The sequence below is a fragment of the Haliotis rufescens genome, unplaced genomic scaffold (assembly GCF_023055435.1).
Source record: "Haliotis rufescens isolate VD_foot unplaced genomic scaffold, xgHalRufe1.0.p SCAF_80, whole genome shotgun sequence".
In the NCBI taxonomy this organism is placed as follows: domain Eukaryota; kingdom Metazoa; phylum Mollusca; class Gastropoda; order Lepetellida; family Haliotidae; genus Haliotis; species Haliotis rufescens.
The window spans coordinates 627,256-654,536 of NW_025964373.1; the positions used below are offsets into that span (position 1 = coordinate 627,256).

The 27,281-nt window shown below is 41.3% G+C and overlaps 1 protein-coding gene across 50 annotated transcripts in view; it reads left to right on the top strand.

Moving 5' to 3' along the window:
- The window catches only part of LOC124137436 (titin-like), a 228,112-nt gene that overhangs the window by 41,244 nt on the left and 159,587 nt on the right, over positions 1-27,281 (top strand). For 47 of the 50 annotated variants that reach the window (XM_048390069.1, XM_048390071.1, XM_048390070.1 and 44 more), the window contains one exon: positions 22,514-22,615. In XM_048390069.1, coding sequence (XP_048246026.1) covers positions 22,514-22,615 — 102 coding nt within the window. Of the gene's footprint in view, positions 1-9,766; positions 9,887-11,864; positions 12,010-18,167; positions 18,649-22,513; positions 22,616-27,281 lie in introns of those variants that run through there. The other 3 variants (XM_048390036.1, XM_048390039.1, XM_048390034.1) reach the window with 3 other exon arrangements.

Below are 27,281 nucleotides of genomic sequence, written 5' to 3' on the forward strand. Positions count from 1 at the left end.
AGCCATGAACCTTGTGAGCTGCACTATGCCCTTTAGTCTATACCTCACCCCTGTCCATCTAAATAGTGGATAGTGTGGCCATGAACCTTGTGAGCTGCACTATGCCCTTTAGTCTATACCTCACCCCTGTCCATCTAAATAGTGGACAGTGTAGCCATGAACCTTGTGAGCTGCACTATGCCCTTTAGTCTATACCTCACCCCTGTCCATCTAAATAGTGGACAGTGTAGCCATGAACCTTGTGAGCTGCACTATGCCCTTTAGTCTATACCTCACCCCTGTCCATCTAAATAGTGGATAGTGTGGCCATGAACCTTGTGAGCTGCACTATGCCCTTTAGTCTATACCTCACCCCTGTCCATCTAAATAGTGAATAGTGTGTCCATGAACCTTGTGAGCGGCACTATGCCCTTTAGTCTATACCTCACCCCTGTCCATCTAAATAGTGGACAGTGTAGCCATGAACCTTGTGAGCTGCACTATGCCCTTTAGTCTATACCTCACCCCTGTCCATCTAAATAGTGGATAGTGTGGCCATGAACCTTGTGAGCTGCACTATGCCCTTTAGTCTATACCTCACCCCTGTCCATCTAAATAGTGAATAGTGTGGCCATGAACCTTGTGAGCGGCACTATGCCCTTTAGTCTATACCTCACCCCTGTCCATCTAAATAATGGATAGTGTAGCCATGAACCTTGTGAGCTGCACTATGCCCTTTAGTCTATACCTCACCCCTGTCCATCTAAATAGTTGATAGTGTGGCCATGAACCTTGTGAGCTGCACTATGCCCTTTAGTCTATACCTCACCCCTGTCCATCTAAATAGTGGATAGTGTGGCCATGAACCTTGTGAGCTGCACTATGCCCTTTAGTCTATACCTCACCCCTGTCCATCTAAATAGTGGATAGTGTGGCCATAAGACCCAAACTCTTTTCCCGAGGCTTCGCTTTGGCCCTTCTGCTTCACTCACTTTGCACTCCCAAATCTCTCCTCCTCCCCCCCCCACTCCTGCCTCTTCACTTCCCCAATGTGCTCTTCTCTTTGTCCCCCAGTTCCTTGGTTTGAGACCTCTGTATTGTATTTCATTGTAAATGTTAAATGGAATTTCAGAAATTCTTTCCACAAGGTAGTATGCAAGTCACGAGAGATTGTAGAGCTATTTAAGGAACTTAAACTTGTAAAGTATACATTTGAAACAATTTCAAAAGCCATCACTTTGACACTTCAGTCAACTGACCTCAGTCAACAGACCTCAGTCAGAGGACAACAGATTTTTATGAAGCTGCATGATCTGAAAATGTTTATAAGAAAAATGAAATCTTGGTCTATCCTGTTTCACAGTTACTGATAATAAATTGTATGTTTGTTGTGTGTCTTGTTCATTGTTTGTGACGTCGAGGTATTGTTTGTGTGTGACGTCGAGGTATTGTTTGTGTGTGACGTCGAGGTATTGTTTGTGTGTGACGTCGAGGTATTGTTTGTGTGTGACGTCCAGGTATTGTTTGTGTGTGACGTCCAGGTATAATAGTGTGTAACGTCAGGGTATTGTTTGTGTGTGACGTCCAGGTATAATAGTGTGTGTGATGTCAAGGTATTGTTTGTGTGTGACTTCCAGGTATTGTTTGTGTGTGACGTCCAGGTATAATAGTGTGTGTGACGTTGAGGTATTGTTTGTGTGTGACGTCCAGGTATAATTGTGTGTGTGACGTTGAGGTATTGTTTGTGTGCGACGTCCAGGTATAATAGTGTGTGTGACGTCCAGGTATTGTTTGTGTGTGACGTCCAGGTATAATAGTGTGTGTGACGTCCAGGTATTATTTGTGTGTGACGTTCAGGTATAATTGTGTGTGTGACGTTGAGGTATTGTTTGTGTGTGACGTTGAGGTATTGTTTGTGTGTGACGTTGAGGTATTGTTTGTGTGTGACGTCCAGGTATAATTGTGTGTGTGACATTGAGGTATTGTTTGTGTGTGACGTCCAGGTATAATCATGATAATAGTGTACTAAGTTCTCATCTGATCCTTGGTTTGTCATCACAGTGCCGTTACTCTTGGGTTTGACAGAAGAGTAAGAACGTCTAAGACCTGCATCACTTCAGGATTTCCTCCCACACTAAAGAGAAAAAGTGTGACAAAAATGAAATACTAGTAAACTCACTCAAATGGCAAGGATGTTTTGATATGCGTCCTGATTATGGCTGATGACAGGAATGCCTTGTGTAGTAGTGGCTAATGGCCCATTCATCATGTCTAAGCTAGCACTTAGTAACACAGGGCTGGGGAGCATAAAGGTTACTCGTTGAAAGGGCTACAGAAACAGTTACCGTCATATTGGAAGGTGTTGCCAAAATATGTAGAGGAGTAAAAACAGAACTGATATGATAACAGAATTTTAAGATAAGCCAGTTAATTTTATATGCACTGATCATGTCAACATCGTATTGTATCGTATTGTATTGTATCGTATCGTATCGTATCGTATCGTATCGTATCGTATCGTATCGTATTGTATTGTATGGTGACACTGTGACGGTAATGGATTGTATTGTATGGTGACACTGACGGTAATGGATTGTATTATATGGTGACATGTCTGTGACGGTAATGGATTGTATGCAGTTAGTACATTTAGTGTCATTTGATATGATTTCCTTTTAATATATGATAAATAATATTTTAAGTGTAATGTTCATTATAAGGACTCAAGCAGCCTTCACTTACATATATGGAAATGTCATCATGGTCGATCCGGGATAGAATAGGTCTTCAGCAACTGTAAAAGGCGACTATGCTTGTTGTAAGAGGTGACTAACGGGATCAGGTGGTCAAGCTAGTTGTCAAGGTTGCTGACTTGGTTGATGCATGTTAATGCATCCCAATTGCATAGATTGATGTTCCTGATGTCAATCACTGGATTGTCTGGTCCAGACACAATTATTTACACACTGCTGTCATATAGCTGAAATATTGCTGAGTGCAGTGTTAAACAACAAACTAAGCCATGATGGTCCAAGGCCAGTATACATAGACACATGACATTAACTGCAGCAAGGAGTTTACAGAGCCAACAAACTAAGAAGCTGGCCAGTAAAGTCATTGTCTAAAAGCCATTACCACATTTTCTCGTGTATAGTGCACACTTATTTTCCAGATACTACAGCTGTATAGAGTGGGGGGGTGCATAATCCACGCATACAGTGACTTTAAATGTTCCCCCCCCCCCCCCCGGAGCAAAGACATTACTGTGAGCACTTAACACCGGAAATACCATGTCCACGTATCCGTACTGAAGTACACAGGTTTAGGATGTAATTACACTATCTGGTTATAAAAAGTGTTCATTGAAGATCTGGTCTTTTCATTTGAAAAGTTGAATTGAAAATGACTTTTACATCTGATGTGGCACGTCAAGTTAGTTATGTTACTGGAAAATCTGGTTTTGAGCTGTCATATTTTTTTATTTTTTTCAATTATTTTTTCTAAGGTTCATTCTTTTGAAGATTTTTTATTTATGCTGGTTTTATTGAACAAACTTTAAATGAAGGATACATTACTGATTCATGAAGTCCATCTCTAATGTTAGTCCTATATTTTAGATAGACAAATCAGGATTGTAGTTGCAGATATATATCACAATGTATGCAGATGAGTTGTAAAAAAAATCATGCAGAAATTAGAAATCAGCAGATTATTTCAGAGATAATTATACAGTAATCTGAGTTATGTTCATATTACTCAAAAGAAGTTAAAGAACACCCAAATTGGAATAGTTCAAGCAACAATGTGGCTTTGATACCATTGTCGTTACAAAAGCTCAATAGATTGACAGTACATGCTAAGAGAGTTTTTCCTTGCAACCTTCAAAATAATGATTTAATATGTATTTTCTCTGTCTGTTTTATTATATAAAAGTCATTTTTGACAAATGGAAATTGAAAGACTGTTGAATACAATTCCTCTTCATTGAAAAACTTTACAAATGAAAGGAATTAAAACACAAGTTTTCAAAGGAAACAATTATTTCAATTTCTGCCCCTCAACACAATTGATCTGATGCTAACAACACTGATGTATGCAGCTGTGGCAGGAGTGTCCTGCTCCCAGGGTGTTCATGGCAGGTCACAACCCGAGGTACAAGTGGCTTTTAACGTGTTCAAGAACACCTCTGCTATGCTGCGCCACGTGCTGTGCTCTTCCCTTGGAGGCGGTGGCAGGAATGTGACGTAGTGTACTTGTTAAATTATTGATTTCTGCCAATATTACTGCAGCATCACCATCCACATAATCAATAGTTATAAACTCATTGCCATGGCAACCATCTGATGGGTCGCTAGGTAGTTTCCATGGAAATTGAGGGGCTGTCGGGATTCCCGTTGCAAAGTGTGCCAATGGGGAGTTTTCAGCATTTAATACCGTGCTAGGGTTTCTGACAGAGCTTTTCCAACATTTTGCGGATTTGAATATCATGAATAAGAAGATTTGCGACGCCATGAGAGTCTTCTGGGAATGAAGGCCAGCCTTCAGTAGACATTTTATAGATTATTATTGATTATGGCAACTATTTATCTTTCCTGTATTCAATCAGGCTAATGCCCCTCTGAAATATTGAACATTTTTAACTGTCAGATAATTCAATTTTGAACTTATGAATTTGGAAAAAGGTTGCAAGGATAAGCTATTTCGACACATTGCTAGTCAGGTTTTAGGTTGTTTATGAAAGCTGGTAATGGCAGGCTGGAAGAAATCAGCGGGACTCTCTGGAAGTACTGAGTTCATTTATTAGATTACTGTTGAAATATTGTGTTAATCCAGTAGAGCACAATCTGGCCGTCAGACTATGTTCACAGTTGCTTTCATCATGATTTATACAAATCAATACGCAGACCCAGAACCACACCATTACGTTGTGTATTAATCTGATGTTGGCAAACAGTGCTTGAAATACAAATATCCTGTTTGATTATTTCTTGAATAATGGTGGACCTGTGCAATGTATCAAAACTTTGTTGAAAAGTATGGTTGCCTCACATGACCTGCTTGACCTTTACAAGCTGGAGTGGTCTGAGCTCAAGGTCAGTGTGATCGTGACTTCACTTCACTGTGTGGAGCGACTAAGGAACTGTCTGGTCAAATTAAGGAGAGCAAAGAGAAGAAACACATTTAGGGGAGCATTGAATTCAAGATCTATGTTGAAGTCTGCTGAAGACGTTTGCGTGTAAACAGTAATTAAGGCATCGATCTGGTCTACAGACTGCAATAAAACTTGGGCTGTTTTTAGATGAAACTTCTGCTGTGCTAGCTTTCTACTCTTTCAGACATGGAATCTTTGCATATCGTATGCTACTAACTGGCCAAGGAAGGGAAACCTTGAGATTTTGATTGGTTGTCTTGGCCATGTTACTTCATGTGGGCTCTGTAGAAGATGGGGGCACGGGTTGCCCAAGGGGCCTACACGTCTGTCGCCGCAATTCGCTGTGCAGAAGCTTATGGTCGTGGGTTCGAATCACGGTTCACCCCGATTCTGATGTCCAAAGTTGTGTCTCTTGGGCACTCCAGAAATCTGTGATCAGGGTTTGGAACCCTGGTTCGCTGTGATTGTTTCAAAGTTTACTCAGCACCATGCCCATGGATTTCACCAAAATGGTAAACATCTGGTACCTGCATCACTTTGGTCTTTCCTACTGGTAAAAGCAGCTCACTCACTCACTCACTCACTCACTCCCAAACCACCACCAATATTTTACTTCTTCATGGATCCAGGGTAGAAAAGGTCTTCAGCAACCCATGCTTGTCTCCCCGGGAAGATCCGGGGTAGAACAGGTCTTCAGCAACCCATGCTTGCCGTAAAAGGCGACTACACTTGTCGCAAGAGGCGACTAATGGGATCGGGTGGTCAGGCTCACTGACCTGGTTGATTCATGTCATCGATCCCAATTGTGTCGATTGATGCTGATGATGTCAATCACTGGATTGTCTGGTACAGACACTATTATTTACAGACCGCCATCAAAACCCCCCAAAACCCTTCTTCATGGCATCCAATCAGCAAATGTCATAACTTTAAAACATGGCACTGAGACAAAGATACAGTGTGACTTGAAAACCCTCGATCTGATTCGCTTCCATATTCTTTGGATCCAGTCATGCCTGAGGGATGCAACTCTGCACAGCAAATTGCCCTCCATTGACAACATGGCCAACCATGCCCCAGACAGTGAGATCTGTGTTCATGAGAGTGTGCTGGCCTTGACCTGTCAATACGATGATTAGGTTGACATCAATGATGAAGTATTGAAGGAAACTGTGTTTGTAGGAGAGTATTGATCTAGTGACAGCTGTACAGACGATGGACACTGCCCAGTCCTGTCATTTGTGGGAGACTGACCAGATGGCGGTCTCATCTCTCAATGTGTTGGTAAAGTGGTCGTCCATTGAGGAATTGCAACAGAGATGCTAACTAAGAGTTTGAGAGCTGCTAAGACTTGGGAAGCTTCTCACTAAGACGAGCAGGGCTGAAATGAAAGATAGGGTCTTGCACTGACAATAAGGCATTCACCCAATATTTCATTTTGTAAGAGTAAAATCTGAATGTGCTAGTCGGGCAGACAGACAGTTTGTCTAGAACTCCCTAGTGAGGGGCGCATCAACTACATCAGGTCCTCCTTAATAGCAATATGACACAGTATACCTGGCAGTGTTCCATCTTAAGGGGATTCATGGGATCCTTGAGGTTTGCTCCTGAAGTATTTCAATGTAGGTACGCCTGAAATCTTTCAACATTTGGGCTGAGACAAAGGCAATTTGACTTTCGTGCTTGCTTCTGATCACTGCTTGGGTGCATCATGATTACTGTAATTTGTACGTGCCTTCTAAATCACTTCAAGCAGATTAATGGAATTGGACTGTCTTGGTTAGATTGTAACTCAATAGCAGTTCCTTTCACGTCTGACATGATCAGATTTTTTTTTTGGCAAGGCTGACTATTCTGTCTACGTCATGATCTTCCATATTAAGAGTGTCTTATTTTAAACAAGCACTGAAAGTTTTAGTTGCAACTCCTTTAATGGGATTGTCAGGTTTGGCAAGCTGCCATCTTGTAATGTTGTATAGTTCGTGTTGAGCAGTATGAATGTATAGAGTCCTTGCTGTGCATTAATCTGATGAAGTTCTATATTCTGTATGGGCTGTGAGGTTCACCACTCACCAAATGTACACCTATTTCATGGACACAGTTAATCCCTAGAAGCCTGACTGTCAGCCTGCCAACCACTTACATGATTAGGACATACAATAACCTCTCCCAATGGTGCAGTGCTCATGCCAAATTGCTCTTCGATACCTGACTGTCTAACTTGGGGAGTTTCTGGTTCGATTTGAGACTGTAGGCAATGAGCCAAATGGAACCTACTCACTCTTTCTACTGTGTTCCACAGCAGTTTTTTAGGGTTTTTAAGTGAGACTGGATCTTAGTCTCTGTGTAATGTTTAAAGTTGCATGGCATTTGATAATTAGGGTGTGTGTGTGTGTGGGGGGGGGGGGGGGGGGGGGGGGGTAGCCATTGCTCAGGAATGTCTGTTCTATAGACTTCATGGATAGAACCATAAGACCTTAAAAGATGGTACTTGTTGTTACCCTGTCTGACACTCGGCATTAAGGGGCTAAAACAAGGACTGGTCGGCTCGGAGTCAGTATACTGTGTCTGAGTGGGGTATTGATGTTAAACTGCGGCATGGTTTCACAGTGAGCTAGCACTATAAAACGGCATCAGTCCGTCAGTCCGGACTAGTACTAGGATGTCTTTAGGGTGTCCCAATGGGTATAGTGTAGGATGTCTTTAGGGTGTCCCAGTGGGTATTGTGAAGGATGTGTTGTTGGGTGTCCCAATGGGTATTGTGTAGGGTGTCCCAATGGGTATTGTGTAGGATGTCTTTAGGGTGTCCCAATGGGGGGTTTGTGTAGGATGTCTTTAGGGTGTCCCAATGGGTATTGTGTAGGATGTCTTTAGGGTGTCCCAATGGGTATTGTGAAGGATGTGTTGTTGGGTGTCCCAATGGGTATTGTGTAGGGTATCTTGTAGGGTGTCCCAATGGGTATTGTGTAGGGTGTCTTGTAGGATGTCCCAATGGGTATTGTGTAGGGTGTCTTGTTGGGTGTCCCAATGGGTGTCTTGTATGTTGTGAGGTTTAGATGCCTATTGAGACAAGTAAAAGTAATTTAGGACTTAGTCTAACCAGGAGTCCCCAAGCAGGACAACTAAAAGAGGACTATACTATTGATGTGGCTCGCCTTGCTCCATGGCCATCAGAAATACAGATGACCTTCTCTTATGTAAATTAAATAGTTGTTTAGGATCCTGTACACTCGGACATGTTCCACATATAGAGGAGTTGACAGGAGGGCCCTTTCAGTTTAGAGACACTGCTGGACGGTAGATTATTTAGGTATTCTCATTATTGTGGTAGTTTACTAAAGCACTTGCCAGACTGACTATTTCTTGAGGCTGACTTAAGGAGATGAATCCAATCTTGTTATACAAAATACCCTTTTTCTGCGATGGATAAATTGATCATTACTTTAAACACTTGATTTTCTCCATGACAAGTAAAATCTGATGACTTGGATGATTCATACCATGTTTTATGCTGCACAGGAACTAGTGGGGCAGGTAGTTCTGAATTGTTCCTGGAGAGAAGTGCCCTATGCTGGATTTTGGACATGGCTGATGATTTGAAATGGTCTCATGCTATAACTAATAATAGCACTATTAAAAATATCTCCCCATGTGTCATTGTGGATAATTTGGAAAACATCAGAATTCAAATGATGGAAGGTGAACACACTTTGATGGGTCTTAAGGGACGGTTGGTAGGCACAGTGGTTAAAGTGTTTGCTGATATTACCTAAGAGCAGGGTTGATTCTTATAAGGATAAAATGTGTGAAAACCTTACTGGGTTGATGCTGCTGCAAGACTCCTGCCTCAACTAACTTCATACCTTGATTTTAAATTTTATGTTGTGACAACTCTTATTGAAAAATATTGCATAAGCGATAATATTGAGAAACTGTCTTTATTGATTGTGCCAAACTGACGAAGAAGATGATTTTCAAATGAGATAGTACTCACAGAACTAGCCCAGCTTTTGTCACTCTATGATTGGAGATAACACTATAAATATAGTTACAACAAAACAAATGAATATAGAAACAAGAAATCATGTCCAACTGCTGCAACTATCCATAGATTATAAAGAAGTGAAATTTCGCCTTTTTCAGATTCACAGCTGATTGTGAGAAAAAACCAGCAAAAACCAGATGCCATTAATGAACTAATTGATGCCTAATTAATCAATTGATGCCTCAAACTTGTTAATAACTCTCTTCAATTTTCATTGGCTTTTGTTTCAAGTGACAGATGCTGGTTTAATTAAGACTGAATCTTGTTACATCTTGACACAAAGAAATTGAGTTCCGTCAGTCCGGTGTGGAGTAATTTCCCCTTCTTCACCCCAGCACCATTATGCCCTGAACACCACCAACAAACCAGAGAGTCGATAATAAAAGCTATCCAAATTTCATGCACTGTGCTTTTCACTCCAACAATCAAAAATATGGCCCCAACTAACACAGTGATCCAATTAATTGTAATGAGGCCCTCCCTGCTGCGAGCGGCCACCATGATGATTGTATGCTAATACGACTTCTGCGGGATGCTTGTCCATTCCACTTACTTGACATTTCCAAACCGCGATGCAAAGAGTTTTGTATGATTATGTAATTTACTCATATTTAACAAGTGGCAGGGCTCGGTAGTGGGAGCGCATCGAGGAGAATTGTGGGATACCTTTGCTTTGTTCTGTTGAAGGAACACGGAAAATGACATCGAAGGTATGTGTAGTAGCTGTGTTTTCTTGCAATGCTTGACTGGGCTGTCTAATTCCATGCCTCTCTTGCTCACAGGGCCATCATGATCTGATCGGTGCATTTAGCAAGTGTCTAGATTTAGGTCAGAGTAGGGGTTCATTGGGGCTGTATTTTTATATGTGACTAGATTCCATCAATATTTGTCAATAGTTATTCACTTTTTATTAGACCGTGGATTATTTGCGGCTAGTTATTTCATTGCACAGTTGCTTCTGACGTTGGTTCGTGTTCGGGACTCTTCAATCGGGGCTTCCTCCTTGCGTCAATCGGACATATTTCATGATTTAACATAATTTTGTATAGACTTGATTCAACACTGTGCTATATCAACCTGTTGGGCAATGGGGATATTCATGGTGGGGATATTCATGATACATCATCTCTATCTGGCGGTTGACTATTCAAAAAGTATTTTCAGTAAATTTGAAATAAAAATTGACTTGTGGCACTTTTCTCCTCAGATATTGTTCTTGGAATGGTTACACCATGAACAGTGTGTAATATTTTATTTGAACATGTTAACTATGGCTAAAAGGAATTGAAGGCATTTCCTCCATTGTGAGCAACTCAGACAAATATTAACACCTAAATATCAATGTTCATTTTGTAGGTATGTTAATAATAAATTCAATATTAATGCTCAATAGTTTATTATAGGAAGCCATCCTACGATGGACTTGATTTTTACAGACTTGAAAAATTTGGCTTAATATATAGGATAGATTTAATATGGATGATAATATGGTTGTCATGCATTATTTTCATGCTTTTAGATACGTATATTATGTTTATTGGGTGTATCTTACATTCAGCCTTCATTGGAGGGTGTACATATTTCAGTGGAGTATTCATGTATTATAAAGTTATGTGCATGTTTATACCTAATATGGCAATCGTTATACATGTACGTAGCAAACTATGCTAAAATCTGTTATTAAATGGATAGCTACATATTTAAGCATGTTCAAAATACCATTGTATTTGTAAGTTTGTAAGTCTTATGATAATCGTACATACCAGTCAGAATAAGCACACTTTAGAGGAGGATATTTGGTTATGTGAAGCACTGAATATGTATCATCTAGTATCGATATCATCAAATAGTATCATCTAGTATCAATACTGTCAAGTAGCACATGACAATGAAAGTCTTCCTTTGTAAAATACATGGAACCTGCAACAAAAGAGTTGTCATGACAAACGGATTCGTCTTGAAGTTATGTCTTTCATGTATTCGTTGATTATTTTCTTTAAGATAAAGACTTCCAGTTGACAATTGAAATGAGAAGATGGGGAAGGATTTAGACAATATTGAGCTTTAAATCACCAAGGGACTGAAATCCTGCCAGATCAGAGAGACACGCGACAAAGGAGCGTCATTAGATGGGGCCTTTGTTCTCATTTTTTGCCCTCGAGGACAAATTCTGCAAGATGACTGTATCGGAATTAAAAGTGTGCAAACAGATGCGTCTGCATGCATGGCAACTACGTGGACACCATGTGTCACTGCAGTCTCCCATCCCCGTCCAGGATCAGAGATGTTGGTCATCTCCACTGGTTTTGTTGCTGTGCTAATTAGATGTGAGGATCGTGGATCAATGCAATCAATAGGCTTGCCTTCACACAATGGGCTTGGAGTAAGTTCCACTGCCAGATCAATAACTTTGTCGAGCTTCACTGGCCGATGGACTGGCTCTCTCCCTCACTGAATTCATACATTAGCATTCGTTTTCCATCAATGGCCTGTCCCCGAACTGGAGTCATCCCTAGATGATTCCCGTGATTAAAACTATGAAGCTTCCGTATTGAATGCTTGCACCAGCAGTGGGCTGAATGTACCTGACAGAATGGGCTGTTCCCACTTGTTTCTCTTCAGTAATTTTAATGCAAAAGACGTTATTACTAATTAATGAGCGGCATGGCCTGGCAATGCAGACATGTTATCACAGTGAACCAATGAAATCCTTCGTTTCTGAAGCTGTCCTTGGCTGCTGAACGGATCAGTTCAGCATTTTGAGTCATAATGCCGGCATAACTACAAAAGGTGTTTTGGGGAAGGGGCGCTCTTAGCGCTAGGAGACAGAATGGTAAGCTTTGGATTCACCTCTTCCTGGATCTGCTCATTCCAGCTTTTCTCTTTCAAAATGTTCACCATATACTTGAGTTTTGCATTTGTTATGACAATTTTTATGTCTGTGGCAGACCGTTGTTCAGTATAGTAGTGCCAAGATGGCTGACCCCTGACAAAGCGTCAGATACCAGAGTATGGCATAGATTGACAATTGTTGATAAAATTAGTTTGTGAAATAATTAATTGTCCGTTCTGAAAGGAGCATGGTTGCTGTTGGTTCTTCACCATCAACATAATTAATTTTGGTTTGAAATTTGATAATATTGGAGAGACACAATGAATTGTTGTAATGAGTCATTGTGTGACCATTCCTTTTTATCACGAACACACAGCATTCCTCCACTGCAGTCTAACACTTGTGGTCATGTGAGTTGAACACCGACTGAGGCTGGTGGTCTGAAAGGTGTGACCTAGCGACGCAGCCTCTGGGGCAGTTATTTGGGCATCAAGTCCCAATGTTCTTCCACCTATCCGTTCTCCTGATGAAAGTGACGCGCAATTAAAAATTACCATTTCTAGGTTCTGTATGTGTCCTCTGAATGCCGTATATTCCCCACCCCCCCCACCCCGATGTCCTGATCACTACTCATATACTTCCCATTCAGGTATGCTGGCTATTACCTTGCCTTTTGTTATAGGGACAAAAGTAGGTCATCCCTGTGTACTGACTGTACCAGGTGTTTCTTTATGCTTGTCGTAGGGTTTGGTTTGATGTAAGTATTGTATACTTCCATTGTTTCCATATTGGTCTGCTCACAATCCAGAGTTTTATTGCTGACAGCTATGGTTATGTGGCTGCTTCGATGATGATGATGTAGTTCTTGTGAAACATGAGATTTGGACTTTGCTGGTATCCTTGGATATTAGCTTTGTAGGTATAGAATGTTTTAGCATTCATTTTGGTAGTGATCATGTATTACTGTTATTTGGCTGAAATGAATTTGCACAACTAACAGGCGACATATGATCAAACTTCAGAAATCTAATTTGCCAGTTTTGCTTTCTCTGTTAATCAACGTGGTTAAAGCTTTGTTTTTGTTTTTGATTCAGTAGACTCAAAAATAGACCTGTGAAATATATCACAATTGCTAAGTACTAGGATGTTGTGTACTGCAGGATAATATTATAGATGATTATAGGGATTTGGGATCAAGTTGACATTCTGGGGGTGGTGGGGTAGCCCAATGGTGAAGTGTTTGCTCGTCACGCTGAAGACCCGGGTTCGATTCCCCACATGGGTACAATGTGTGAAGCTCATTTCTGGTGTACCCTGCTTTGATGTAGCTGGAATATTGCTAAAAGTGGCATTAAACCATAGTTACTCACTTACAATCTAGTACAGCAAATAGTAACTGCAGCCAGGAAATCAAGTCAGCTGTTCTCCATCACCTGATGACTATAGGTATTCTGTTTGGAACAGGTTCACTTACTATATAATTGCCAAGTCAAGTTTTTAGGAGCCGACAGAAATGTCCAAAAAAAAATGTGACCAGTTGTATTTACTGTCAGGTAGCCAAGTGGCAAGCAGTAGATACATTTAGGTCGCCAATCACAGATTTGAATTGCAGTTGGCCACTAAAATGGTCCCTACTTAGAAGACTGCAAGTAATTCTTGAACACAGTTTTACGCGCAGTAAACTAAATTGTTTTAACAAGATTTGTTACTCATACCATGGATTTGTCGGGACCTGTGCAGGGGTTGAAATTCAGCTGCAAGTAGGCATCAAACATCACCGATGGGCTTTAGACATGGCCATGATTGTCTATAGTCATAGGAAATAATTGGATGTTCTTTAACTCCTTTTAAGTGTTATACATGTATAGTTAACAAACCAAACCATAAATATCATTTAGCTCACTTAGGTGCATCAATTTTAAGATGTCAGGACAGTCCTTCAAAACCAAATTTAAAAAATACCCCTCCAAAAAAAATAAATTAAAAAACTAAAAAACTAAAATATTAGCAAACATAATTCAATTATTGTCATCTTGTTCCTGCACTAACTGTTCATTTTACCGGCATAATTTGCCATAAGCCATGTAACAATGGCCATAGCCCAAGCTGCCACCATGCGTACAAGCAGGTCATCACGCTAACAGGTCCTGTACCGTGCTATACATGACATTGCTGGGTGATGTCAGATTCGCCTGTTGTATCTGAAATGTGCATTATTGATGGCAGAATCAATAGTGGTGAATAAAACATTGCCCTCACACCTGTGGACCACAAGCTGCATGGCGCACTCCCAGACACATCGCTGCCACACACCGATGGCTTTGGGAAATTACTGTATTGGATTTCCGTCCTTGCGGAACATCCCCAGGGATGTGTCTGTGTGTCTCTGTCGCTCCTTGTCTGCTTAGGATGATATCTACAGGATTGAATTAGCATCCTGGTGAGAGGACAATAACGGCTTTTATACACCGCGTAAGACATTGTAGGGTGCAAATAAAAAATTCAGGACACTGTGGAGGTTTGAGGGTTGTATTAAATTGAAGGTGGTTATTTGGATATTTTCGAATGTCAGAAATTTTGTGGGACAAGTTACCTGAATTATTTATGAGTTTCCCTTTGTGGGTCAGTTTTTAGCATGTGTCTGGTTTTTGGCGCTATGTTGTATAACAAATGTTTTATTTTGGATAGCACTTTCTAATACTAGATTCTGTACTTTCTTAAGAAAGTGTTATATCCCAAATATTACATTTGACCACATTCTCAATGAGAAGGGAAATTTAAATAATTAACAAACAACTATGCAATGAAACAATGATTAATATTTGTGTAATAATAACAACAATACATCCTTTCCCTGAGTGTAGCAGATTGTTCATGATTCAAACATTTTCTTTTTCTAATTTATGCTTCATCCTCTAATACTTTCCAAGGTCATCTTTTATCAAAGCTGTTACTTTGAAATAGATGCTAGAAAGGAAGATTCATCTGATGACAGGAACGCAACTCTGAGATCTGCCGACCGCCTCTGTGGTCTAGTGGTAGAGCCACTGCCCGGAGACCGTAGGTCCAGGGTTCGATCCCAGGCCGTGTCATACCAAAAGACATTTAAAAATGGGATTTGTTGTTACCCTGCCTGGCGCTTGGCGTTAAGGGGCTAAAACAAGGACTGGTCGACTTGGAGTCGTAAACTGTGTCTGAGTGGGGTGTTCATGTTAAACTGTGGCATGGTATCTCAGTGAGCTAGCACTATAAATCGGCATCAGTCCAGACTAGTACAAGCAGCCACACACACACGTGCATGCACGTCGCTATATGAGTGCAATAATCTTGAACGTGACGTTAAACCTAATTTCACCTCACCTCACCTGAGATCTGTCACAGTTGTATTCTGGCCGGCCATGCAAGGTGCATTGTGTTGTCCCACCAGGTGGCACTAATCTTTAATACATTTCTGAGTCATCAAATGTCTGACATATTACATGTACAATTCGAGTCTACTGTTGAAGGGGAATTACATGGCGGGTTTTCAGTTACAATAAGTGCACTGTGTTTTGAAGGAAGTTTACAATAAACAGGATAGGCACTGTCACTAAAAACCGAGATCTGTGAACACTGAGCAAACTGTGGAGTCCTTGATGCTAGTTCACAGGTGCTGCTGTCACGGCAGGACACCGGCATAGCGAAGACCTGGTGTCATCGTAATCTTAAATTAGTTGCTTCCATGTTTGGATTCTGTTCAAGAAATCAAAGATGATAATGATGAATACCAGGTCTGTTGATGAATACCAGGTCTGTTGATAAAAACCAGGTCTGGTGATGAATACCAGGTCTGATGATGAAAACCAGGTCTGATGATGAATACCAGGTCTGTTGATAAATACCAGGTCTGTTGATGAATACCAGGTCTGTTGATGAATACCAGGTCTGTTGATGAATACCAGGTCTGATGATGCATACCAGGTCTGTTGATGAATACCAGGTCTGTTGATGAATACCAGATCTGATGATGAATACCAGGTCTGGTGATGAATACCAGGTCAAATAATGAAGACCAGATCTGGTGATGAATACCCAGAATTCATTGCCATTTTAGTATCTTTTACTGATTTGTTTCAAAGGAGCATGAATGCCATAATCTGAGGCTTGTTGGTTCGAATCACAGATTAGCCCAGCCAATGAATCTTCTGTTATTCACCACCATACCCACACATCTGAAATATAACTAAATATCGATCAATTATTGATAACTATTTGAGAAGTAACTTTGAGTAAATTGGCAGAAAAGTCTGAAAGAAATCAACACACATGGCACTGGTGAGTGGTGACGCATTTATGCATGGGACATTTAAGTAATAACAAAAACAGTTGCTGTTGACATGATGGTGGGAGTCATGGAGGCCTTGTTGACAGGATACTATTGATTGCCGGTATCTGGCTGCTATCACCATGCTGTGTGGTGCAAGTGTCGGCAGATCTTGTTGTGGAGGTATGGCGTGGCTTGAGGTGTTTCCTAGGAAACGCTGGGAAATTGAATTTAAATTGCTGTTGATGGTGTGATCGGTTAATAGTATTTGTGGGTTGTGTCTGGTGAAGGCGTGATGTTCAGTGAAAGGTTGCATTCTTAACAGTAAGCAAAGACATGTGTAGACATGCATGCAGGTATGCAACTCACACTTATAAAAAGGTGTGTTTAGTTACATACAAGCAGTTATGATCACTAATAAATATTCAACATGGTTGTCGTGAAACACATTAAGACATGTAGAAGCACAAATGTGGGAAGCAATGTGTTCAGTCACACATGTAGTTTATGCTCACACTTATATACAAGGTGCTGACAGTCTCACACAAAACACCACATACTCACACAACACACAACATACAGCATTCACACACAGTGTACTCACATAACATACTCACACTCAGCGTTCTCACACACAGCATACTCACACACAGCGTTCTCACACACAGCATACTCACACACAGCATACTCACACACAGCGTACTCACACACAGCATACTCACACACAGCATACTCACACACAGCGTACTCACACACAGCATACTCACACACAGCGTACTCACACACAGCGTACTCACACAGCGTAATCACACACAGCATACTCACACACAGCGTTCTCACACACATCATACTCACACAGCATACTCACACAGAATACTCACACACAGCATACTCACACACAGCGTACTCACACAGCATACTCACACACAGCGTACTCACAGCATACTTACACACAGCATACTCACACAGTATACTCACACACAGTGTGTTCACTCATAGCATACTAACAGCATTCTCACACAAAATACTCACAACAAACTCTCACACAACATACTTATACACACCATACAACATTCTGACACACCATTCACACAACATACACACAAGATACACAACATACACAACACGCACACACGACATACTCACACACAACATACAGACACACAAGATACTCATACACAACATATACACACACACAAGATACTCATACACAACATATACACACACACAAGATACTCACACACAACATACTCACACACAACATATACACACACACGACATACTCACACACAACATACTCACAACATATACACACACACAAGATACTCATACACAACATATACACACACACGACATACTCACACACGACATACTCACACACAACATACAGACACACAACATACTCACACACACAACATACTCACACGCAACATACAGACACACAACATATACACACACACAAGATACTCATACACACCATACTCTTGCACATACTTTAGAAGGTGTGATAGTGGTACACATATACAAACAGATGTTCGCTTAGTAAGGAGGAAGATTGGATTATAATTGCCGAAGTAGTGCACAGTTGTAGATTCCTCGATGATAAATCCAAATTAGAGGCATGTATCTCCTCTGCAAGCAAATTCCCACATGTAATATCAAACCCCCTGCATATCTGTACATGTGCTGTCTTATCTAAATGTCTCGCACAGACAACACTCCAAATTCCCTACCTAGCAAAAACAAAACTCCCAAAATATAACAACATTTCACAATTCAGACAAAACTCTAACCGTCAAAGACAACACATCGGCTCTCTCAGACGCGTCTTGTGGACATCTTGACCAAATCAACATCCATACCATCTCATGCCATTTCAACTTGCAAGTATGCGTACTATGGACAAGGTAGCCGAGTTTAGCAGATGTGCTGCAGGCGAGGTGGATGAGGGGAGAGCCGTGATTGTAGGACTATAGTGTCAGGAGCACTCCACCAACACTAGTGGGAGACAAGGACGCTGTTGCTATTTTTGCTTCCAGTTTGGCTGCAATGATGAAGGTGGTACGGGGCTTCCAGGAGCTAGCCATCACCATCAGCCAGCCATGTTGTAGGAAGTAACAAGGGGGATGTACCGTACAGCAGGACATCTGAGGTCGGTTAATATACACCTACAGGCGCTGTGAACTCTCGTAATTCTGTTGGAGTACCGACTCATACTTTATGCTGAAGAGCTCGGACGCTATACGCTCGCTCGACTGTTGATGAATTTTTTTCAAGAATTCTCACACTGAGTGCTTTTAAGTTTTAACAAGATGTTGAAGAAGTGGATATCTTGGGTAAGTCCCAATGAGACTAAATGATGCCATGAATCTGTTTTAGTTTATTTGTCAGGTGGGAGATTATGGATTGGATTTGATAGTGGGATGCTCAGTGGAGAGATTTGAAAGGCTTTCTCATAACCTGTTTGGCAAGCGTCGGGGTGAATGTATTTCAGGTGATTGCAGACTTGATGTTTAGAGCAGGGATTTCATTGGTTACATCTGTTTCACAGTGCACAAGGTTTGTTTTCTCTGCCAAGTTCTTACAATGTCTCTGCAAGGGGGATGGTGTGAGATGACTGTGATACAGTGTTTATCTCGTGGCTCTGATAACCGTGACCTTATGAGCAGATGGCTTCCAGACAGATGGCCTCCAGGTACAGGGTGGCCGGACTCTCAGGTAGAGATGGGTTGCTGGACTCTCAGGTAGAGATGGGTGGCCGGACTCTCAGGTAGAGATGGGTGGCCGGACTCTCAGGTAGAGATGGGTGGCCGGACTCTCAGGTAGAGATGGGTGGCCGGACTCTCAGGTAGAGATGGGTGGTCTCCAGGTACAGGGTGGCCGGACTCTCACGTTGAGATGGGTGGCCGAGCTCTCAGGTAGAGATGGGTGGCCGGACTCTCAGGTAGAGATGGGTGGTCTCCAGGTACAGGGTGGCCGGACTCTCAGGTAGAGATGGGTGGCCGGACTCTCAGGTAGAGATGGGTGGTGTGGCCGGACTCTCAGGTAGAGATGGGTGGGGTGGCCGGACTCTCAGGTAGAGATGGGTGGGGTGGCCGGACTCTCAGGTAGAGATGGGTGGCCGGACTCTCAGGTAGAGATGGGTTGCCGGACTCTCAGGTAGAGATAGGTGGCCGGACTCTCAGGTAGAGATGGGTGGCCGGACTCTCAGGTAGAGATGGGTGGCCGGACTCTCAGGTAGAGATGGGTGGGGTGGCCGGACTCTCAGGTAGAGATGGGTGGGGTGGCCGGACTCTCAGGTAGAGATGGGTGGCCGGACTCTCAGGTAGAGATGGGTGGCCGGACTCTCAGGTAGAGATGGGTTGCCGGACTCTCAGGTAGAGATGGGTGGCCGGACTCTCAGGTAGAGATGGGTTGCCGGACTCTCAGGTAGAGATGGGTGGCCGTACTCTAAGGTAGAATTGGTGGTCAGTACTTAGGTAGAGATTGCTGGCCTCCAGATATAGGGTGGCCGGACTCTCAGGTAGAGCTCAGGTCATGAGCTTCAACTATTTCTGTGAGCAGCAGATATATTTCTGAAATATGAAACATGACAAATTTGATACCAGACAAAAAAAATCATGTTTTCCTGTCACCAAAACTTCCAAAATAAATTGATTTTGCTAAGTTTAGGCGCCATATTTTTAATTTGTGACCATCACATTGTCCAATTATTGCTCGGACATTCCTGAATAAAATATCCTCCAGACATGGAAAGCACAATAAGGATTTGTTTATTGAGTAAAAAAAATATTAAAAGTAAGATAATCTTACAAACAATTACAAGGGAAATTCTTTGTGGCCACCCTGTGCTTCCACCATAGAGTGAGGATATAGGCAAACCCTTCACTGCACACGGTAATGAGCTTGACTAGAAACAGGATACCATCCATTCACAGCGTCTCATAGCATGCCACACCTCCAAATGATATTATCAAAGTCACAAATTCCTTGTAAAACCCAAATAAAGGATTTAGGGGTTCTTAGACTAATATGCTGTTGCAGAAACCTCAAGGGCAGGGAATCCTTTAAGTCATCGTCCCGCGTGTCATACAAGCACCTGGGACAAGTTGCAATAGTGGAAATACACAACTACATCCGACAATTAAGTAATAGAATATAATTCATGGTAGGTTAAAAAATACCAATCAAAAATAAGATTTGGGCAGATTAATAATTATTTAATAATCATTTCACCATTCACATCCACCTGGTGCTGTTTGAGTTAAGCTTGGATATATAAATGGTGGCATATTGCCAGCATTCGTGCCATAATTGCCATGCAAGAAGGATTAGCCCTCAATGCTGCCAGTTAATGGATTTATGTTATTTTATACCAGTCATTCAAAATGGTGGGTAGCCTACTTGAAGCATTGGCTCATCAGGCCAAAGGTGCAGGTGCAGGTTCAATCTCATAGACTTTGTTAATCTTATTTCTGGAATTGGCTAAAAGTATCATAATACCATCCCCACTCTTGATATCAAATAAATAAATCTGGTAAAAATTGGAAATAGCAGAGTTTAAATTCCCCTGATATGTTTTAATCCAAAGATAAACACACAGTTCCTGTGGCAGTTTGTTGCGAGGGAGTTATTGATAACACACCGAGGATGTAGGCTGAGATGGATGTCAAAGTGACGGGAACAGGTTCCTGATGCAAGGCGGAGATAGCCCTGTACCTACCAAGGAATGAAGAAATGAGTGTCACGGTCCCTGCTGATGGGGATTGTATTAAACACGTCCCGGGGTGCAAAATTTGATTAAATTAAATTGAATCTAGAAACGTGTGCTTTGTCGATGCTAACAAAATGTCCAACCTGGGTCAGCCATTGTTTTATTGTGGCATATGTTACAAGCAGATGTTGTGTTGGATTTGTGCCTATTAATATCTCTGGGAGTAGGTTGGTATTGAAAACAAGATTTTCATATATGTAATTATATAATAATAATGGAAACTTTATATCTTGATTGATTTGTTATTTTATCATTTGGAGTACAACATACAGTTTGTGTGAAATGGACAGTTGTTGGTTTCCGTGTACAAACACGTGGTCAGTTGGATCAAGTGTCTGCCCGGAGGGGGGCAGGTATAAATGCAGGGATCTTGATTGTGGTTCGGTCAGATAGCCTAGTCGTTAAAGTGTCGCTCATCATGTTGAAGAGACGGGTTTGATTCCCAACATGGGTACAATGATTGAAGCCCATTTTCTGGAATATTGCTAAAAGCGGCGTAAAACCATACTCATTCACTCACTTGAAAGTAATGTCAAACCTCATTTCACCTCTCCTCATACATTATTTATGAAATGAAGAGACATTGGTATCAGTATTCAGGCAAACACAGCTGATGATATACGGGTTTCATTGTGTGATGTTGGCATGGTTAAACAGACGAACTAGCTGCTGCTGGTAAGATACCTGTCCTGAACAGATGTGACAGGTGTTAATTGCAGCACTGTAACACCAGGCTCTAATGAACGCCAGGAATGTAGCATACAGCCTCAATTTAGGGATATGTGGTATATCAGTCATAACATGTTTCTTGGCTCAAAATAAACTTGCAAATGTGGTTAATATACGTCGTTACAAGAACTACACGTAACAAATTGATACAGCATAATGCTGATGCATGCTAATATGATCTTCTGGGGTGCATTAAATTCTTCCACAGCGATGCTTTAGATTGTAGCATGATTAACAGCAGAACCCAACGATCATTACGACATGTGATGGGTTCTGGGCTGCTCTTGGCAATTGGGTGGTGGGGTAGCCTAGTGGTTAAAGTGATTTTCATGTAAATTTCTAAAAGCGACTTAAAACAATACTCACTCCTCACTCACTTTTGACAATAATAAGTCGTCTCATGTTGTTTTTAAGTTCAGACTCAACAAAATATGACGTGACATATTCATCCACATTTTTTATATGGCATTCATTTTTTAGAATTCTTTTTGCCCTGGCTTCATTGCGTGCCAAGCTTGACAACAGATCATGCAGGTTACAGATGAGTCTTAAGGGGCGGCTCGACTGAATGTTGTTTGATGAGAGGCTGCAGGGATTAAGAATCTGATAATTACTTTATGTTTATATGGTCTTAGATATATATAGCGTTCTGCTTTATGTCTTGTATATGTCTGATGGTGGTCTCTTTGTTGTTTCAGAGTGACGGAAACGCTGGCTTTCTTCGAGCAGCGCGGGATGGAAACCTCAGCGAGGTTTTGGAGTACCTGAAGGGAAGTACTGATATCAACACCAGCAACCCGGTAGGTCACACACTGATTGGTCACATTACCGATACGACCCCAACAAGGGGTGAAGGTCACATTACCAATACGACCCCAACAAGGGGTGAAGGTCACATTACCAATACGACCCCAACAAGGGGTGAAGGTCACATTACCGATACGACCCCAACAAGGGGTGAAGGTCACATTACCAATACGACCCCAACAAGGGGTGAAGGTCACATTACCAATACGACCCCAACAAGGGGTGAAGGTCACATTACCAATATGGCCCCAACAAGGGGTGAAGGTCACGGTGATTGGCCAGATTATAAATACAGCCCTGTTGATGCTGCCACCTAAGGCATAAAGGCTGTTTGTTTGAGTATGAGTCGCTCTATGAGATCAATGTGATCTGGTTATGGTTCTCATTGAAGGACATACAAAATAGAGTAGAGGCCCTCAATGTTTATTAGAGACCAGATCTGTAGTTTTTCAGAAACCTCACCTTTAAATTCAGCTGCTGTATCAACCCAGCTGATGACAAGCAGGATATTCATGACCTTTAGCATAGGTCACCATGAGGACTAGACACACATGTATAGAAGTGTGATCCACAATAACAAGTTTTACTTTGTGTCTGTTCCTAATGGGGTTTGTTGACTGGAGTAAAATGACATAAGAACACTCTCATAAGATCAGTCTCAACATTAGGAAAAGTTTACATACAAGTGATCACAATGTTATTACATGGACGATATGTTACGTATCGTCATGACCTGACAGTGAATTGTTGGTCATGCTATCAACCACTAGTTTTCCTGGCCCATACGTGATTATTTACAATACACTGTGATATAGCTGGAATGTTGCAGACTGCATAAAACAACATTCATTCTCCCCTTTGTTATTTGGAATCATTGTCAGTGTCAACACAACAGGCATAATGTTTTGGCAGATTATGAAGTGCAACCCCTATTTCTCATGCTCGTTCAAGACAAAAACTATTTTTCCATGTTGTCTGGCATTTTACATAGGCACTTTTAGCTGCTCACTCAATTCAGATTTAAACATGAAATTTTGCTGTACATTGCAAAAACAATTTTCAATATAAGTAAATGAACTAAAACAGGGTCCCTAATGATGTGAAAAGGGCAGATGGCCAGTGATTGCATACAAAATATAGTTTGGCCTTCATTGCTGACCAGACTATACATGACCTTGAAGAAAGGTCACCATTGGAACAGACATAGAAAACATATCCTGTGATATGTCGTTTATGTTGTATTCCACAATAACAAGTATTTACTGCTGCCAGTTTCCCTTCTGGATTCCGTGGTCTGAAAGCCACGTTGTGCATGCAGGACCAATACAGCTTCTCTCGGGACTAAGCCAGGAGGCTCAGGGGACATAGTCAAAACAACTGATGTTCTTAAACAAACAGTGTAGATCACGAGGAGGTGTATGCCAGGAGAGCATCAGACTTATCCAGCTTTGTGATGCTGTACTACACATTGCTGTACATGCTATATTCCAGCACTGAGGTTTCAGTGTTTGGAGTCTGTGTGCAATGTTGTGGAAATACCGGGATCTGGTGCCAGCTTGTTTGTAGATGCTTGTCTCATGGAGAGCTTGTGTTTATACGGGTTGTGTTGGTTACTACATGCAGAGTCAAATCATGGTTTCACAAGGGGTCAAGTCTTTGGTGTACCATGTGACTATCAAATCATGGTTTCACAAGCGGTCAAGTCTTTGGTGTACCATGTGACTATCAAATCATGGTTTAACAAGCGGTCAAGTCTTTGGTGTACCATGTGACTATCAAATCATGGTTTCACAAGCGGTCAAGTCTTTGGTGTACCATGTGACTATCAAATCATGGTTTCACAAGGGGTCAAGTCTTTGGTGTACCATGTGACTATCAAATCATGGTTTAACAAGCGGTCAAGTCTTTGGTGTACCATGTGACTATCAAATCATGGTTTCACAAGGAGTCAAGTCTTTGGTGTACCATGTGACTATCAAATCATGGTTTCACAAGCGGTCAAGTCTTTGGTGTACCATGTGACTATCAAATCATGGTTTCACAAGCGATCAAGTCTTTGGTGTACCATGTGACTATCAAATCATGGTTTCACAAGCGGTCAAGTCTTTGGTGTACCATGTGACTATCAAATCATATTCTTATAAGCGGTCAAGTCTTTGGTGTACCATGTGACTATCAAATCATGGTTTCACAAGCGATCAAGTCTTTGGTGTACCATGTGACTATCAAATCATGGTTTCACAAGCGGTCAAGTCTTTGGTGTACCATGTGACTATCAAATCATATTCTTATAAGCGGTCAAGTCTTTGGTGTACCATGTGACTATCAAATCATGGTTTTACAAGCGGTCAAGTCTTTGGTGTACCATGTGACTATCAAATCATGGTTTTATAAGCGGTCAAGTCTTTGGTGTACCATGTGACTCAACCAAAGTCAAGTCCTAGTTTTGTATGTGGTGTACCATGTAACCATGAGGCTATAAGAGAGTGAGTGAGTGAGTGAGAGTGAATATGGTTTTACGCCGCTGTTAGCAATATTCCAGCAATATCATGGCTGGGGACACCAGAAATGGGCTTCATACATTGTTCCCTTGTCGTGAATCGAACCCTGGGTCTTTGTCATGATGGGCGAACGCTTTAACCACAAGGCTACCCAACCGCCCCAAGATTATTAGTAGACTATTTATACCCATGGTACCTCAGTTGTTAAATGGTTGATGAAAACTGAAAATGTTCCAAATGAGTTTCTTATTTCACATAAATTCTGCTTGCTGTTTGCACTACAAGAACTCCTGCCTGAAACCTGAAGTTGAATGTTGTGATCATTGTTGTCTCATACAGGCCTTCAAACAAACTTATTTAAAAGTCCTATGCAAGTCTGTAATAATAGTTAGGCAAGTCTAGATTTATTCAGTTTCAAATGGAAGAGATTCATTGGAATGTTTTCTTTCAAATATCCAAAGATTATTTAACCAGAATAATTCATCAACTATTTTCAGTTGAGAGACTCAGTGTTCATGATGTGACAATAACCAGCAGATTGATGACCTATTTGACTGCGGAACGCAAATATGATCAATCAACATGTACATTATGTCAGATCCCACAGAAATAATTCAATACTACAACAAAATGGCGGAATGGAGTGCAACATCTGCTCCTCTCCTAGCCATTAAGTCAGGGCTTCCCACTCAGGGCTTTCACACTTAGGGTTCCTCGATGGTGGATCATAAAATGGCAAAACCCATCTGAAAGGATAAACACAACAGGAGAGATATAGTTATCTTAACAAGCCAGGAATCTCAGATATGTTGAGCAGGCCTCTCTCTCTAGGAGATTGATTTGGAGATACAGCAATCACCTGGAAACCAACAAGACCTACATCAATTATAAACCAGCTGACTGGAGAACCTGAAGTAGCCTCCATCAGAGTGTAGATGTTGTATCTGGCTGGGAACTCTAGCTGATAACGCATGTAGAAGATGGTAACCATGTATAAGTTAGAACCTCAACGAAAAGTAGAGGCATGTCAACTATAGCAGTAGTTACAAATGGTATTGGTATAATATTGCAACAGTTGGACCATTGTCTTAATACAGGGTAGTGTTGTGGAGAGGGTACTTTGTCAGTCTCCACCCTTTGTTGGGCAGGAGATGAAAGACTAACAATATCAATATTTGCCATTTCCTGTTTAATGAAGGCAGATTGGACTCGATGATTTGTTGTTTGTTGTGTAACGCCACATAATCTGGGGAGAATAGGTCTTCAGCAACAGATGCTTGCCGTGAAAGGCGACTGTACTGGGTGGTCATGCTCGCTGACTTGGTTGATGCATGTCATTGTATCCCAATTGCGAGGATCTATGCTCATGATATCAGTCACTAGATTGTCTTGTCCAGATTTGATTATTTACAGACCACTGTCATATAGCTGGATTATTGCTGAGTGAGGTGTTAGGTGTTAGACAACAAATAAACAAACAAAACCTTAAACTTGATATGCAATCATAATTTCAAAAAAGTTTTATTTTTAATTCAAAAGAAAGATAAATCATTTGACGAAAACTGTTGAGGGCATTTTGATATTTTGTGACACTAATGAAATGGATCAATGAGGAATATTACCATAAAATAGTTGCACATGTGCATTTTAGCGATTCCCAATGCTAATTGGTCAATTGAAGCCGTGTGATGTCACAGTGTTTCGAATTGCAGCATGTTGAGGAGTTTACATTTGCTGAAACCGAGTCAGGGATAGAATTGATCCCAGACCACATGTTCTTGTTTAAGTGGTGGAGAAGCTACATTGGATGGTCAGACGGTGCCTTGATGATTGTGTGTCAAACGTTGCTCATAATATCAACCACTGGTTTGTCCAGGTCAGTTCGTTTGTTTACAGGCTGCAGTGGTACAGCTGAACTGTTGCTAACAGCAGCATTAAACGGTATTCACTAGGATAGATTGTGATATCTTCAGTGGTGAACTGTTTATGTTAAAATAACAGAATTATGACAGTTGGAAGTCTGGATCTGTTCCCCCACTCCTGTACAAACATAACAAGTAGCTCTGCAGGTGTTTGTCCATTGTTTGTGTAACCCCACACTCAGCAATATTCTAGCATTATGTCTGCGATGTGTAAACAACCGTGTCTGGACAAGACA